At 41.1% G+C, this 13,738-nt stretch overlaps 1 protein-coding gene across 9 annotated transcripts in view; it reads left to right on the top strand.

Moving 5' to 3' along the window:
- The window catches only part of FOXP1 (forkhead box P1), a 375,365-nt gene extending 364,061 nt beyond the window's left edge, over nucleotides 1–11,304 (top strand). For all 9 annotated transcript variants that reach the window (XM_036390836.2, XM_036390831.2, XM_036390832.2 and 6 more), the window contains 2 exons: nucleotides 111–277; nucleotides 6,349–11,304. In XM_036390836.2, coding sequence (XP_036246729.1) covers nucleotides 111–277; nucleotides 6,349–6,493 — 312 coding nt within the window. In that variant the 3' untranslated portion in view covers nucleotides 6,494–11,304. The remainder of the gene's footprint in view (nucleotides 1–110; nucleotides 278–6,348) is intronic.
- The last annotated feature ends 2,434 nt before the right edge of the window (nucleotides 11,305–13,738 follow it).

Raw genomic sequence — 13,738 nt, 5'->3', positions numbered from 1 at the left:
AATTGCAAATAATGTAAATGTGGAGAATGTTTTGGAACGAGTGAGTGTGTTGTGCAGTGTATAAAAACATTAGTCATGGCTCTTCATAGATTTGTTTGTGTCCTTGGCAGGCTTCAATGGCTGAGAACAGTATACCTCTATACACTACTGCTTCCATGGGAAATCCCACTCTGGGCAATTTAGCCAGCGCGATGAGGGAAGAGCTCAATGGTGCAATGGAGCATACGAACAGTAACGGGAGTGACAGCAGTCCAGGACGTTCCCCTATGCAAGCAATGTAAGTACAGCAGAGGCATGTGCTGGCTCTAGGTCTTGTCCTAGCATCTGCTCAAGGGTGACTCTGGAGACTCCTGGCTCCTTGCTGAGCTTCATGGATGGAGCAGCAAGAGCAGACATCTGCCTCTATCTGGGGACATGCATAGGGTGGTTTGAGCATGAAAGAGCCATTTACTAGTTTCCGTATAAAACTGATCAGCTCAATCCAGTCCAAGAAGGACACAGGGCTTATAAAATTGTTCATTTGTTTGCAGTTCTCTTCTTTAAACCTTACAAAACTCATAGGCAGCTGTGCTTCTTGGAGAAAACCTGTGATTTCTCTCCCCTTTGGATGGCGTGATGAGCACGGCCCGTGGGGCAGAGCTGGGAAATGGGCTTGTTTGGCGAGTCAAAAATACCCACTCAACACAAAACGGTCTTGCTAAGCATTAACATGAAGGTCTGTGTGATTTATAGATTGCTCTTAAAATATCAAAAGGAGAATTAATAGGGGCATTATAGCAACAGACGGCGGCGTAATGAACGCGTCTATAACCGCACGAAGTGGCGGGGGCTCGCCTGCCCCGCTCAACGTGAGCGGCACCCGGGCAGCGGGCGGGCGCAGGAAAGGGTAAGGCAGGAAGGGTGTGATGCCCCGATGGGTGTGTGCGGTATTTATGGGGTGACGGAGTGAGTTTGCAAAGCTGTAAACTCCCCCCTCCCCTCACATCACACGCCGGGTAATTGGCGGCTGGTGAGGAAGCCGGAGTTTACAAGTCCTGTCGTTCCCGAAAGCTCAGCGGAGTGGTTGGGTACCTGTGAGTGACCGTGCTGCCTGTCTTCCCCCTGCTCCTTAAAACAGCCTGTAAAATTACTGGCTGGCTTGCCAGGGCTCACATTACACATTAAAAAGAGAACTAATTTGTAGTCTTCTACTTCAAAGTAATTTGACTAAGGGATTTACAAAAGTAAGTCTAAATCAAAAAGTAGAAAAAACATTAACCTAATACCACGGTAGTAATTAGTTGTGAAACTAATTAGCATTTAATGGCAAAAAAGTTTCCCACCTGCATAATGTGTTGTCAGAGGGGAGGGGGCACGAAGGAATCTGAGGCTCTGGATACTTTGATATTGCAGTGTTTTAAATCAGTGCACAAAGTGCTTTGAAAAAAAAATCTTTAAAGATGGCAACATTCATTTTTAATTAATAATTAATTTAAACATTGTCTTTTACCATTTACTTCAAAACATTCAAATAATGTGTTTAGCTTTTCCAGTGATTGTTTGTGCAGTATTAATTATCTCTCCCAAAGTAACGTTGCATGACACACTTTCCGTCTCTCACAGACGGATTCATCTCCAGGCAGTTTTAGTCACGATTTGTTATCCTCTGCCTGTGACCATGCAGGGCTGGCGTGAAGGAGGAGTGGAGGGACATGACTTTTCTCAAGAAACAAGACTTCTCCCAAGGGTTTCTCCTGGCCTAACAGACAAGGATGAACGTTTATGATGTTGTGTTAATCATGAGTAATTATTTTTTTGCAAGTTCAAGGCTAGTGCAGTTCATGCACTTCTCATTTCACCTAAGGTTTCCTTGTCTTTGAATAGACTGAGAGGAGGGAAAAATAACCGAGTTGAAACAGTCTAGGACATCTTCCAGAACTGTGCATAGCTGTGGCCTTTGTTGCACTTAATAATCATCTCTTAGCACATTGATACCAAGGTGAGGGGCACAGAACAAATAGTGGAGAGAGAGGAGGTCGGGGGGAGTGATGCCTCATTTTCATTATTCACCAGAAAATCCAATTTTCTGTTGTAATATGGAAATGATTGTTTCCTGAGTGTTTTCATTTTCTCAGAATTGATAATATATGTGTTCTCTGCTGAACATTTCTTTTTGCTTAAGTAAAATGTGGCCGGGTGATGTTCCAATACCAGCCTCAGAGCTTCCCAATTATAATGGTGTTTCTAAGTAGTTTGGAGGGATCTAAAGCCAGAACACCATTCACACGTCATAGGGTTTACCCTGTTTACTAAATAAAAACATAAGTCAACAGCGACTTTACAGACGCTGTGAAACCTTTTTATTTTCCATGCTCCTGCTTTGTTAACAACATGTTCATTTTTTTTCTCAGAACAGATTTCCTTGTCATAATGCAAAATATTTTTTAAACAATTTCAGTGTATTGGAAGAAATCAAGTTTTAAACTTTATTGTAAGGTTTAAAGGACCTTGTTAACATGACAGCTAAGAAGTCTAACACTCTAGCTGAAGTCTTATTACCGCTCATTCGTTTCCTTTTTATGACACATTGAACCACAGCTAGGGTGGGTTTTTTTCCCCTTCTCTCTCCCTCCTTTTGAAACACTAGAAAGTAGTCGCATAATTACAGCTTGGGGACATAACACTTTCATCCTGATATGCTCCAAAGGTAGCCACAAAGCAAACTGCTCCATGCTGTGTGCACCACCAGAACTCAGTGGCTTTAAACAACAGTCAGCTTTATTAAAAACTCCTCTGTTCCCAGAGTGGACAAACAAAAGAATTACTCAGATGTGAAAAGAAGGGGAATCTGTGTTCAGCAAGGTTATTTATTGTTAACCCCTTCTGGAGTCCCAGGCATCTTCTTAAAAGGAATGTGCTGAATTTCTGCTGCTGTGAAAACAGAAATGGGAAACCCTTTCTTTTCTTTGCCTTCTTTCCCCCTCCCCTTTCTTTTTCTTGTCGCTTAACCCAGCATTTACCTTTTCTGTAATTCAGCAGACTGAATTCTTCAGTCTCTAAAGGAAGTTTTCCTTCCCCATTTTGAGGATTTGGTGAGGTGGTAAATAGAAATTCAGACTTAACTTGAGAGGATATGAAAGTCTCCCTTTGCCTTCAAGATTATTTAAGCTTATTTATTTCAGTTGCTCAGAAATGTTTGAGAAAAATCACAGATTCAGGAAGGTTTCCTCCTCACATGCCATTTTGTGGTTACATCTGAGAGAATACACAAGGAGTTGGAATTTTTTGGCATTGTTTTCCTTGCAGCTCCCTCCCTGGGGGTTGTGTTACCCAGAAAACCTCCTCATTTAGGGAATGGAGGTTTTGCCAAGCTCACTGTCTGATGTTTGTGCAACATGTGAGGTGCTGGAGGGGCTGGTGTGACTCTGCTCCCTGTGGCTTTGTGGCCCTCTCTGGCTTTGTCTCACCCAGGGTTGTGCAGAGCTTTTCATAACTTCTGTTGCTTCTCACACCTCAAGTTTTGGTTTTTGACCTCTGGGAATCACACCAAACCTCAAAGAGAACCTCAGTTAAAACCACCTGGTTTCACCTGGTTTCATAACAAAACCAGAAGAGGGGCAGAGTTTGCTTTGGAAAGGTTTGGGGACCTTTGAATGAGCTTTCACAGCACTTGGAGTGGTTTTGAGCACAGTGAGCACCTGTCTAACCTGCTGGCACCTGAGGTGGTGGGGATGCAGTGGGACACTGGGCAGCCTTTGGAGAAGCTCCACTCCATGCACCAAGGCCTCTCTACTGCACGTGACATGTGCTCTCGTGCCCCCTTTGAAAATTTCCCTTCTGTGTTTTCAAAAATAATACTTAAAAAAAAAACAAACAAAACTAAGCCAGCAGCGGCAGCATCAAAACCAGAAAGCAAAAAAGCAAGACTTTGACATTAAAACAGCAGTAAAAAAGATCACTGCCATAAAGGCCGAGTAGCACAGGCTTTATTGGGCTCTCAGTGCAGCTGCTCTTTCCCCCTTTTTCTTCTGTTTTTCATTTCATGTTTTCTCCCAAGTGAGGGGCCCCACAGCCTATTCATAATATTAAGTTTTTCTAGTTGCAGGTATTCAGCATAGTTTAATATTCACTGAGGCCATGAGCTGCTGGGACAGGTAGCACATGCACACCTCCAGCTTCTTAAAAGTTTTTGCCAATACTTAACCTCTGATCTTTGAATTGTATCCTTCCAGTTTTTTCTTTACCCCTTTTTCACTAGTTAGGTTAAAAACAGTATGAGCCGTGCTCTTGATGTGTAATTTTTTCACAAATTATGTGACATGCAAGGAACCTCTTTGCTCCCAGAGATGTGTTGATAGGATACATATTAGTGGATTTGAAAGGAAAAGGTGTGTGTTCATAGATACTGCATCACTTCTCTCAGTGTTCCTTTGGATGAGTTGGAAGGTGCAGTTAATACTTGAGTATTGATCCAGCACTTTACAGCTCTAAAAGTTGAAACAAGCAGGGACTTGAAAGGCATTCACAGCTCACATTTGAATTGTCTGTAGTCAGCAAGTTGGATGCTTCCTAAACTTATCCAGGCTCAAGCCTGAATAAAGAAATAAACAGGATACAGGGGTACAACTGGCTCACTTGAATTAGGCAAGGCTTAGGACTGTCTGTGGATGCTGAGTACATTTTCCCTGCCCAGTGATTTATCCTTGCTGTCTGTCCGTGCAGTGGAGTACAAACAGTGTTGTCGTTGCTATCCACACAAAGCATAAAATACAATGCAGCTATTTTAAATCATTCATTGTAAAGCAAAGCTGTGCAAACAGAGGAAAAGTTCTTACAGTGAAGGTGTGTGCTTCAGGTTGTGTGTTCAGGTTGCGTATGTGAAAGGGTTAAATCAGCCTGCACAGAGGAAAAAACATGAGTCTTGGAGGTGGATATCAACTCAGTGAGAGACAGAGTGGGACTTGAACTCATTAACACTTTATTTTAAGGGATTGCCTACAACATCAATTATTTAGGAAGCAAACAAGGTCTCCATCACTGTGTCGCATTATTAATACTTGGTAATGTCAATAAAATCCTACTTTCCTATAAAGTGCCACCAACAAGACACTATTGACTCACATGGCTACTTTACATTTCAAAAGCTGCTGAACAAAAAAAAAAAAAAAAGAAAGAGAGGTAGAAAAAGGTAATTTGTATTTGTATAGGATTTGTTGTAAATATGATTTACGAACAACATTTTTCAATTGTTATCATACCCATTTTGAATGACCAAGCCCCATTCCCCTGCGGGTTATTCATGTGCTTTGCTGTAATGAGAAATTTGGCAGATCTCATCTTTTTAGTACATCCTTGTGCCCACCATGAGCTGGGGATCATGTTCTGCCTTGTTTACAGCTGACAGTGTTATTATTCTCGTTAGGACTGTGCTTTCTTATCATATTGTTGTGTTGAGCGAGCCTTTTCCTCTCTGTTTGTGTTTCCTGGCAGGGCTTTTCTTCCCTTATTGACAGTTTGTAAAAATATGCATTAATTTGGAGTTTAAAGCATGTATCATGGTGTCTCTTTGCTGTGTTTGCTTGAAGTTGATTAATGATAGAACCTCACTTGGGGTCATCCTCTGGAGAGTTGTCTCACAGGTTCTGCATGTTAACGAGAGACGCTGCACACACAGCGAGGATGATTAGCCCGGCCCGCGCCGCGCCGAGGCCTGGGCAGGCCCCTGCCTTCCCCTTCAGATGCACATTCCACTTATTTATCCAAAGATCATATTAACTTAATGTGTCAGCTGAGAGCATTTTCTCTCCATCCCAAGACGGAAACCCTATCGAGGTGCTCCTCCCAGAGTGTCTTCCCGGGGAGGCTGAGTGCTGCCTGCCTGGCCGAGCCTCCCTGGAATCTTAGACTCATTAAGCTTGGAAAAGCCCTTTAGGATCATTGAGTCCAGCCATTAACCCAGTGCTGCCAAGCCCACCACTAAACCGTGTTTTAAGTGCCACATCCACATGTTTTCTGAAGGCTTCTGGGTGCAGTGACTGCATCGCTTCCCTGGGCAGCCCGTTCCAGGGTTTGGTCACTCTTTTCAGTGAAAAAATTTCTCCTCATATCCAACCTAAACCTCCTGTGGGGCAGCTTGAGGCTGTTCACTCTTGTTCTCTTGATTGTTACCTGGGAGATAGTGCTTAGCTCGGCTTCTGTGGCCAGCACAGTCATTGAGGGTCTTCTCCTTGGTGGCCTGGAGCTCTCAGACCTGGCCCTCCATGTCTGAACCCCATAAACCACCTTTGCTTTCCTCCCCAGACCATTTGCACTGTCAAAACCATTTTTTAATAAGCAATTTGCTGATTGTCTGTTGTTCTGTTTTCCCAGGCACCCTGTGCATGTCAAAGAAGAACCATTAGACCCAGATGAAAATGAAGGCCCACTATCCTTAGTGACAACAGCCAACCACAGTCCAGATTTTGATCACGACAGAGATTATGAAGATGAACCTGTAAATGAGGACATAGAATGAGTATGTCTGACATCATTATCCTGAGAATGAAGATTGGAAGAACAAGTCAAACTTAGCTGTGAAATCTCTCCATTATTGTACAGTCTGGAGGATTCTCAGTCCACTTTGACAACTATGAAATATGTTAACTCTTAGTGCCATCAAGTATCCCATTTGGGAGTATTTTTGATTTTTCTACTTTTTGTTGAAAAAAGGAATTTGTACTCTGTGCATTGGATGGACTTGTTTGGTACTTGGGATTTTCCTCTCTTACAGTCAACATCAGTGTTGTAAATTTGCTAAACTGATTCACTTGCATTTAGCAGCCAGCTGTGGACTGCAGGTCCTGCCAATTTTGGACACTTGAGGACATCAAACTGAGCATGTACACCTGAACTGCAGATCAAGTCTTTGCCCAGATTTTAAGGATTCCAATGGACAACATATTTGCACAGTACTGCATGTTGATTATCACTGCCTTTACTCCTTTTTTTTTTTTTTTGTTTCGTTGGTTGGTTTCTTTTTTTTTTTTTTTTTTTTTTTTTTGCTTCCATTTGGGATGGGGAAGGCCTGTGTGTGCACGTGTGTGGGTATGTGTGCGTGCGTGTGAGCGTGTATATCGGGGAGGGGTTCAAAGAAAAAATTATCCCAAACTCTTTAATGTATTGCTTTTATTCCCCCGCCCCACTTCTCCTCTACCATTTTAAGTTCTGACCTCAGGCCTCATCTGGGCCCAGGGCCTCTCAGAGGCTTCAACGTTTTCTGTACTTTGTGATGAATGTTAATAGGTGTTTTTATTATACGAAGCTGAATGTCATTGAATTGTTTGTAGTTTTTTCTGTCATTCATTCCAGTTTCCTTCAGATGCCACCATGTTTTCTTTAGCTATGGAAAACATTCCATTTCGGTGTCTCCTTCTTTGTTGTTGTTGTTTTTTGAAAAGGTCCCAAATGCTGCACGATCCATGTGGAAGGGTTGTCCAACGGAGAGAGAGGAACGAAGTACTGCAAGAATGAGAATGAATGACAGATGAACATAGAAACACTGTAGGAAGCAACACAGATTCATTCCACAAAGCAGTATTTTTAATATATTCTTGTTTTGTTTAGGTTTTTTGATTTTTTTGATTTTCTTTTTTTTGGCAGCAACGGTGAATATTAGCAAATGCCACAAAATTGAACAGCACAAAGAAACATATGCAGCACCAACAGAGTTCACTTTTAGTAGAGAATGAATAGTACAGTGGCAGGTTCTCGGTTGTTTAACACGAGTTCTAATGGGTCAACACATCTTTCTGGAATATCTAAGATTACTGAGATGGGCACCTAAACATTTATTATTACAACTTTATTTTTTTCTATTGTTTTTTTACATTTGCATTTGCAAATAGTGGTTGGAAAGATGACTTCATTAAATTGTTACTGTACATGGTGATGTTTCACGGTTAAACATCAGTTCAGGATTGCTCGGTGGCGTTAATCTGTTTGAATACAAATTAGATTTCAGATTGAACTTGTTACGGGAGTTAATAAGGACGGGGCCCCACTAATGCTAAAGTGTTAATTTTCAGCTGTGCAAATCCAGTACTGCAGTTAGGATTGTTATGCAATATTACACCAGCCAGTATGGAAACCTCGCCGGAGGAGTCGGGAGAGTTGGGAGAGAATTGGCGCCGGGGCTTGTTAGGCAAAACTGGCAAAGCTCTGCAAAGCAAACACGACATACAAAATCTGTTGCCATAGGTCAGTAAACCTCAGTCACCAAACACCTAAACATTTTCATTCTGCAACCACTTTTCCGTCACTCATTTATTTATGTAGGACTGTAGCTTTTTTTATTATTTCGAAAAGCCTTTCAGAGCTTAATTTATATTCTTCTTTGTACCTTTTTTTTTTCCTAAAATTACCAAAGATATTACACAAAGGTAAATTATGTTCTCTGTTATATGCTTTATCTTATGAAGCCAAATATCCTCTTATTGTTGATCAAAGGAGGTTGAAGAATTTAGAGGGAAATGACAAGATGTGGGCTATTGCTAACCTGAGAGGGAAACTGCTCCTTTATTCTAGAAAATTTAGAAGGCCAAGTAGATGTCTGAACCAAAGTTGTTACTTTTTATTTGCAATTCTTTACAGTGACCAAAATGAAAGTCTGTAAAGAGGAACCGAGGAGAGCTTTTGAGGTTAAAACTAGGAATCAGTGTTACTGGGGGAGCTATGAGAAGGGAGCTGAAGAAAGCAAAGACACAATTATTTCGTGGAAAATTAGAGTATCAGATAAAGGAGACAGTTTAATAAAACACAGAAGAGAACAGAAAAGCTCCCACAATTTAACTGGACGACATAATGGTATTTCTAGAATAAAAAGGAAAAAAAAATTTTTTGGTCTTTGGTTCTACAGATTGTGTGCCACTTCTGTTCCGGGACTGTGCTGGGATGTCTGCTTTAATTTTGGTTGATCTTGGCACATTTACTCAGTTTTGTTTAGTTTTTGGTCAGCATTTTTCATAAGGAAATAACACTCCTGTCCACTCATAAGCTTTGGTACAAAAAACTTTATTGGCAGTTACTTATATAAAACTCAGCTTTCTGTTTCAAAAAGACAAGGAAAAAAAAAAAGAAAGAAAAAAAAAAGGGCAGTCTGTGGTCATTTGGAAACATTTTCTTTAATTTTTTTTTTTTCTTTTTTTTTTTTTTTTTTAAGTTTTGGTTTAAATTATATCCAGGCAGCTTCGTGACGTGCCGGCGGTAGCCAGACAGGGATCATGAGAATTGAGCCCTGTGCTTCAAAACTGAGTGGTTTGCTGGTTAGTTCGGTATTCAGAAGGGGGATAAAAATCTGGTAGATTAGTTCATTCTCAGCATGTGTAGCTAGACATGAGTAAAGATAACAGCATGAGAAAACTGTTAGTACGCATACCTCAGTCCAAACTGTTAGGGAATGAGTAAATAAAAAATACATTTCACTCAGTTGCACTTAGTTGTATGTCTTGCATGCTTAGTCTAAAGACTGTAGCAAAAATAAAAAAAATTAAAAAAAGAGAAAAAGAAACAAAAAATTAGAGTCTAACATATCTGGCAGGTGTTGCAGCCTTGCAGAAGAACCAACTGAAAATCTCAGGCTTTACATCAAGCAAACTTCACTATGATTTTTACAATTCTGATTCTGTATCCCTTTGGATATACAGTTGCTTCTTTAGGGAGGGGTTTATTATGTTGTACATATATATCCCACTGTGTCTGTGTGAGCCTTTGTCTTTTGGGGGGAGGGTGGGGAGGGAGGAAAAGGTGGAAAGGTCCTTTTTTTAGATATCATTCCTCAAAAGGAATAAATGCAGACCTGTTTGTCAAAACACCTTTTGCTTTTTGTGCAACTGCTTTATATTAACTATACTAAAAAATAGCTTTGAAAAAAAAAAAAACTACTGTATGTAATGGAATTGCAGAATACGCTGCACATGTATTTTATTTAGTTATCCTTGCTTTAAGAATATTGGATGACATTTGCTGACATGTGGGAGAAAATCCCTGACTTTTTTTTTCAGCTTTTAAATTGTAACATAGTTGACAGATTTTTTTTTTCTCCTGTTATCATTGATCGAAGCATTTTTGTACAGTTTTTGTGTTTAAGCTGGTTTTTTTGATACTTTCCCACCCCTTCTGTTATCTTACCACTGCCTTTTCTGGCTGTCTTAAACAAAGTTCATATATTTGAAAGGAAAAAAAAATCGTTTAAAAAAAAAATGTTTTTCTCCTGCTGCAGTAAATATTTTGCATGATGAATTCCAGGGTCACACTTTCAAAGTTTATCAGTGAAGTAGTGATTAATAATGGGGAGTGTCAAACTATTGAACTTTTTGTATAAAAAAACAAAAAAAAAACTTTACAAGGTGCCAAGATGTAAAGACAATTTGTTACATGTTTTTTTTCTCAAAGAAAAGCGTACATTATGAAAGTAGTACCATGTATCAGGTAAATCGCTGTCAGGAATGAGAGTCAAAGCCTTCCTTGTCCACAAAAAAAAAAAAAAGTTTGTAAATGTAAAACCTGTTAGGTTTCTGCATTCAACTAGAAGTGAAATGAAAAAAACAAAAAAAAAAAAAAAAACAAAAACAAAATCAAGGCTTATGTAGAACAAGTGACCACAAAAAAAAAAAATATGACCTTTTTTTGATTCTCACTCGCAAGAGTCCCACAGCAGGTCCTGCACCTCCCCTTTCCTGGAGCTCAGCTTCGGGTAGAGACTGGGGCAGGGACGCTGGTTCTACAAATATTGCAGATCATTAGATATTTTATATATATACATACATAAATATATATATATATAAAGTTTTTTAAAATAATTTTGAACTATTGTAGTTTTCAGATCGCCAATAATCTCACGTTCATTATAGCATGGGAAAAAAAAAAAACCAAACGTGTTTAAACTCTTTTGAAATCCTTTGGTACCTTTGGTTAATGAACTCAGAGTGATTTTTTAGATGTTTCAGAAGTCATTTAGTATTCTAGTCTTGCGAGGTGAATTTGCAGTTCAGGACTGCATTTTAATGGGCCCAGAACAGGTAACCAAGTATCTTCTACCCATAAGCCTTGATGAAAATGGTACAGTCCAGACTGTTAGCATGGTGCTTCGTGTGTATGTGCTGCCAGTAACAAGATTTTTTTTTTTTTTTTTGATAAGGCATAAAAGAAACTCATTCCTTACATCAACTGTAATTCCATCATTCCATGTCTGTTGATACAGACAATAAAAAATGTTGTGTAGTCAGTACTAATTACTGACATTATAGCATTCTCAAATGCAATAAAAATGCTGGTTGTTCACACTGGTAATGCAAGTTGCCATGTCCGAAGTTCTTGTTTGGTTGTTCCCCCCCACAGTGACTCTGATGTCACATCCCGTGGTCCCTGATCCGTGGGCACCTCAGCCATGCCCGAGCTCATTCATGGATGGACAAATCTCATCTCTTTCCTTGAGTCTCCCCCAAGTACACACATCCAAGTACAAAATATTTTAGTGGTGGATTCGTGGACAGTCTGTACAGGGCAGTTGGGTGAGGTTGGAGTGCTGGAAGCAAGGAAGACACTGTCATTGAAGGAATTAATCCTCTTTTCCAAAGAAGTCCTTCAGTTTTGCCCACTGGGGTCACAGGGGGTTATTTGTTTTCTCAAAGGAAGGGGTTGGGGTCTTCACCCTGCAGCTCCTTCCAGTGCTGTGCCCTGATGGGAATGGTGCTGCTGGCTTTGGTAGGAAGGGCTGGGAATTTGCACTGCACCCTGCCAAAAGGGGTTTGCAGGATCAACCCCTTGGTCCCTAAAACTGTGAGGAGCAACGTCCCAGCTGGCACTGTCACCTGAGACAAACTGAAGGAAAAACCCACCTTCTTTCTTTGAGTAAGCACACATTTATTTTCCTCATCAAGTTTTGTAAAGAAAAATAAAATGTTTAATAACTAGCATTAGCAGCAAACTGAAATTTCAGAGGAGAGATTTTTCATGAATAATTCATTAAAATTTCACATCTGCAAGATTAGTCATCCAAATAAAATGCTAATGTCAAAAACATGCACCGTCTATAATATTCTCATCAAGAAATCTTTTTGCATATAATGATAAATGCTTAAATTAGTACAAATGATTTTATAAAAATATTCTATCATAAAATTATACCAGATAACTATTTTTTGGGGGGAGGGGGAGGGGAACTTTGCACACTCATTATAGTGTGTCCCCAAATGGTACGGACTGGTAGATTTTAATAATCAAAATACAGAGAATACAAATTCGGCCTTGGTTGTGTGGTGCACTTCCATCACCAGTGAGATTTTAGTAAACTGGAGAGGATTTGTGGGATTAAATTTTCCAAAGTCACAGGCAGGGGGGATTGAGCCAGAAGCTGCTGTTTGGTATGGGGTGCATCTGTAAAACGGGGAGTCGTCTCCAGGTAGGAAATGTGTCCCTGGATGAGCCCCAGCAGGGCCCTCAGCCTCTCCTGGGGGACACTGTCCCCACACAGGTCACCAGCAGGCAGGTCAGCGGCTACAAAGCCATCACAGATTTAATTGGCTGCTCCACCTCCCTGGGCATCTCACCTCAGAAAGACAAGTTGTGGTTCCAAATGTCCTGTTTGTCACCTGCTGACTGCCCGTGGGCTCGGGCTTAAGGGGAACTGCTGGGGTGGGTGCCACATGCAGCTTGTGCTGAGCAGCAGGACCATCATTTCCCCTCCTGTCCCAGGCAGTGCTGCCTGGAGCAGCGGATGGGAATCTGGCTCTTGGCCACCTTCTGTATCATCTTTGTGTTATTAATCACATTTCTCCTCCCTGGCTGCTCCATCACGGAACATCACACAATGCCTTCCTACTCCACCAGCAACAGCCAGCTGGGAAATACCTTTTCCAGGCAGAAACGCTGTTTTCCACCACAGCTGAAAAGCACTTTTATGGGCAGTGGTGAGGCAATGCGTCTCTGAGGAATTTCCAAAGAAAACTGGAGCCTGTGAGTAGTTTTTCTGGGTTTCTCCTGTCCCAGAGGGAAAAAATCAGGAGCTGGAGGCCCAGGAGGACATGGCAGCTGATGTGCTCCTTGCACACCCACCTGCTCTCTGCAGATGATCCCATCAGTGACATTTAACTTGGGCCATGATCACAAAGTCTGACAAACTTCACATCATTGGTTTAATTTAAGAGACTGGCAATTCCTGGTGCCGCTCGCTTGCACGCAGCCACGCATACACCCACCCTTCCTGACAACAAGGTGTAATTAGCCCTTCTTGACCTATTAATCAGGCTCAGTCTTCAATGATGATGTTAAACGTTCATTTAATGGTGTGTTAATCAGGGCTATCTTTCATCCTCGTAGCACTGGTGGTTAATTCTGGCACATTGAACACTCTTCATCCTCACATAGCCACAAGCCACCATTCTCCCCAGCAGTGATGACTGAGGTGGTGGGATGTGGCCCTCAGGTGTGTTTGCAGCCTCCATGGTGTCCACACCTGGTTTTTACCCAAATCCTGGAGCTCTGGCATAGCAAAGTCCTTCTTTCTGCCCTGTTTTATTACCTTGGTTAGAGATCTTCAAAGCACATGAGCTGCAAATGGCAAGCATCACCTTGGGGTATTTACCAATCCCTCCTCCCTTCTTCCACAGGAATTTTCTTTGTCAACTTGAAGAAAAAGGGAAAAAAAAAAACCCCATTTTGTGCCACTTTGTCAGTATTTATTTAGAGGAGCCCAGTGACCACTTTTTATGCCTCTCAGAAGCAT

Source organism: Molothrus ater, chromosome 11, assembly GCF_012460135.2.
Source record: "Molothrus ater isolate BHLD 08-10-18 breed brown headed cowbird chromosome 11, BPBGC_Mater_1.1, whole genome shotgun sequence".
Taxonomy (NCBI): domain Eukaryota; kingdom Metazoa; phylum Chordata; class Aves; order Passeriformes; family Icteridae; genus Molothrus; species Molothrus ater.
The sequence above is the reverse complement of the archived record's forward strand: the minus strand, read 5'-3'. Positions and strand labels throughout refer to the sequence as shown.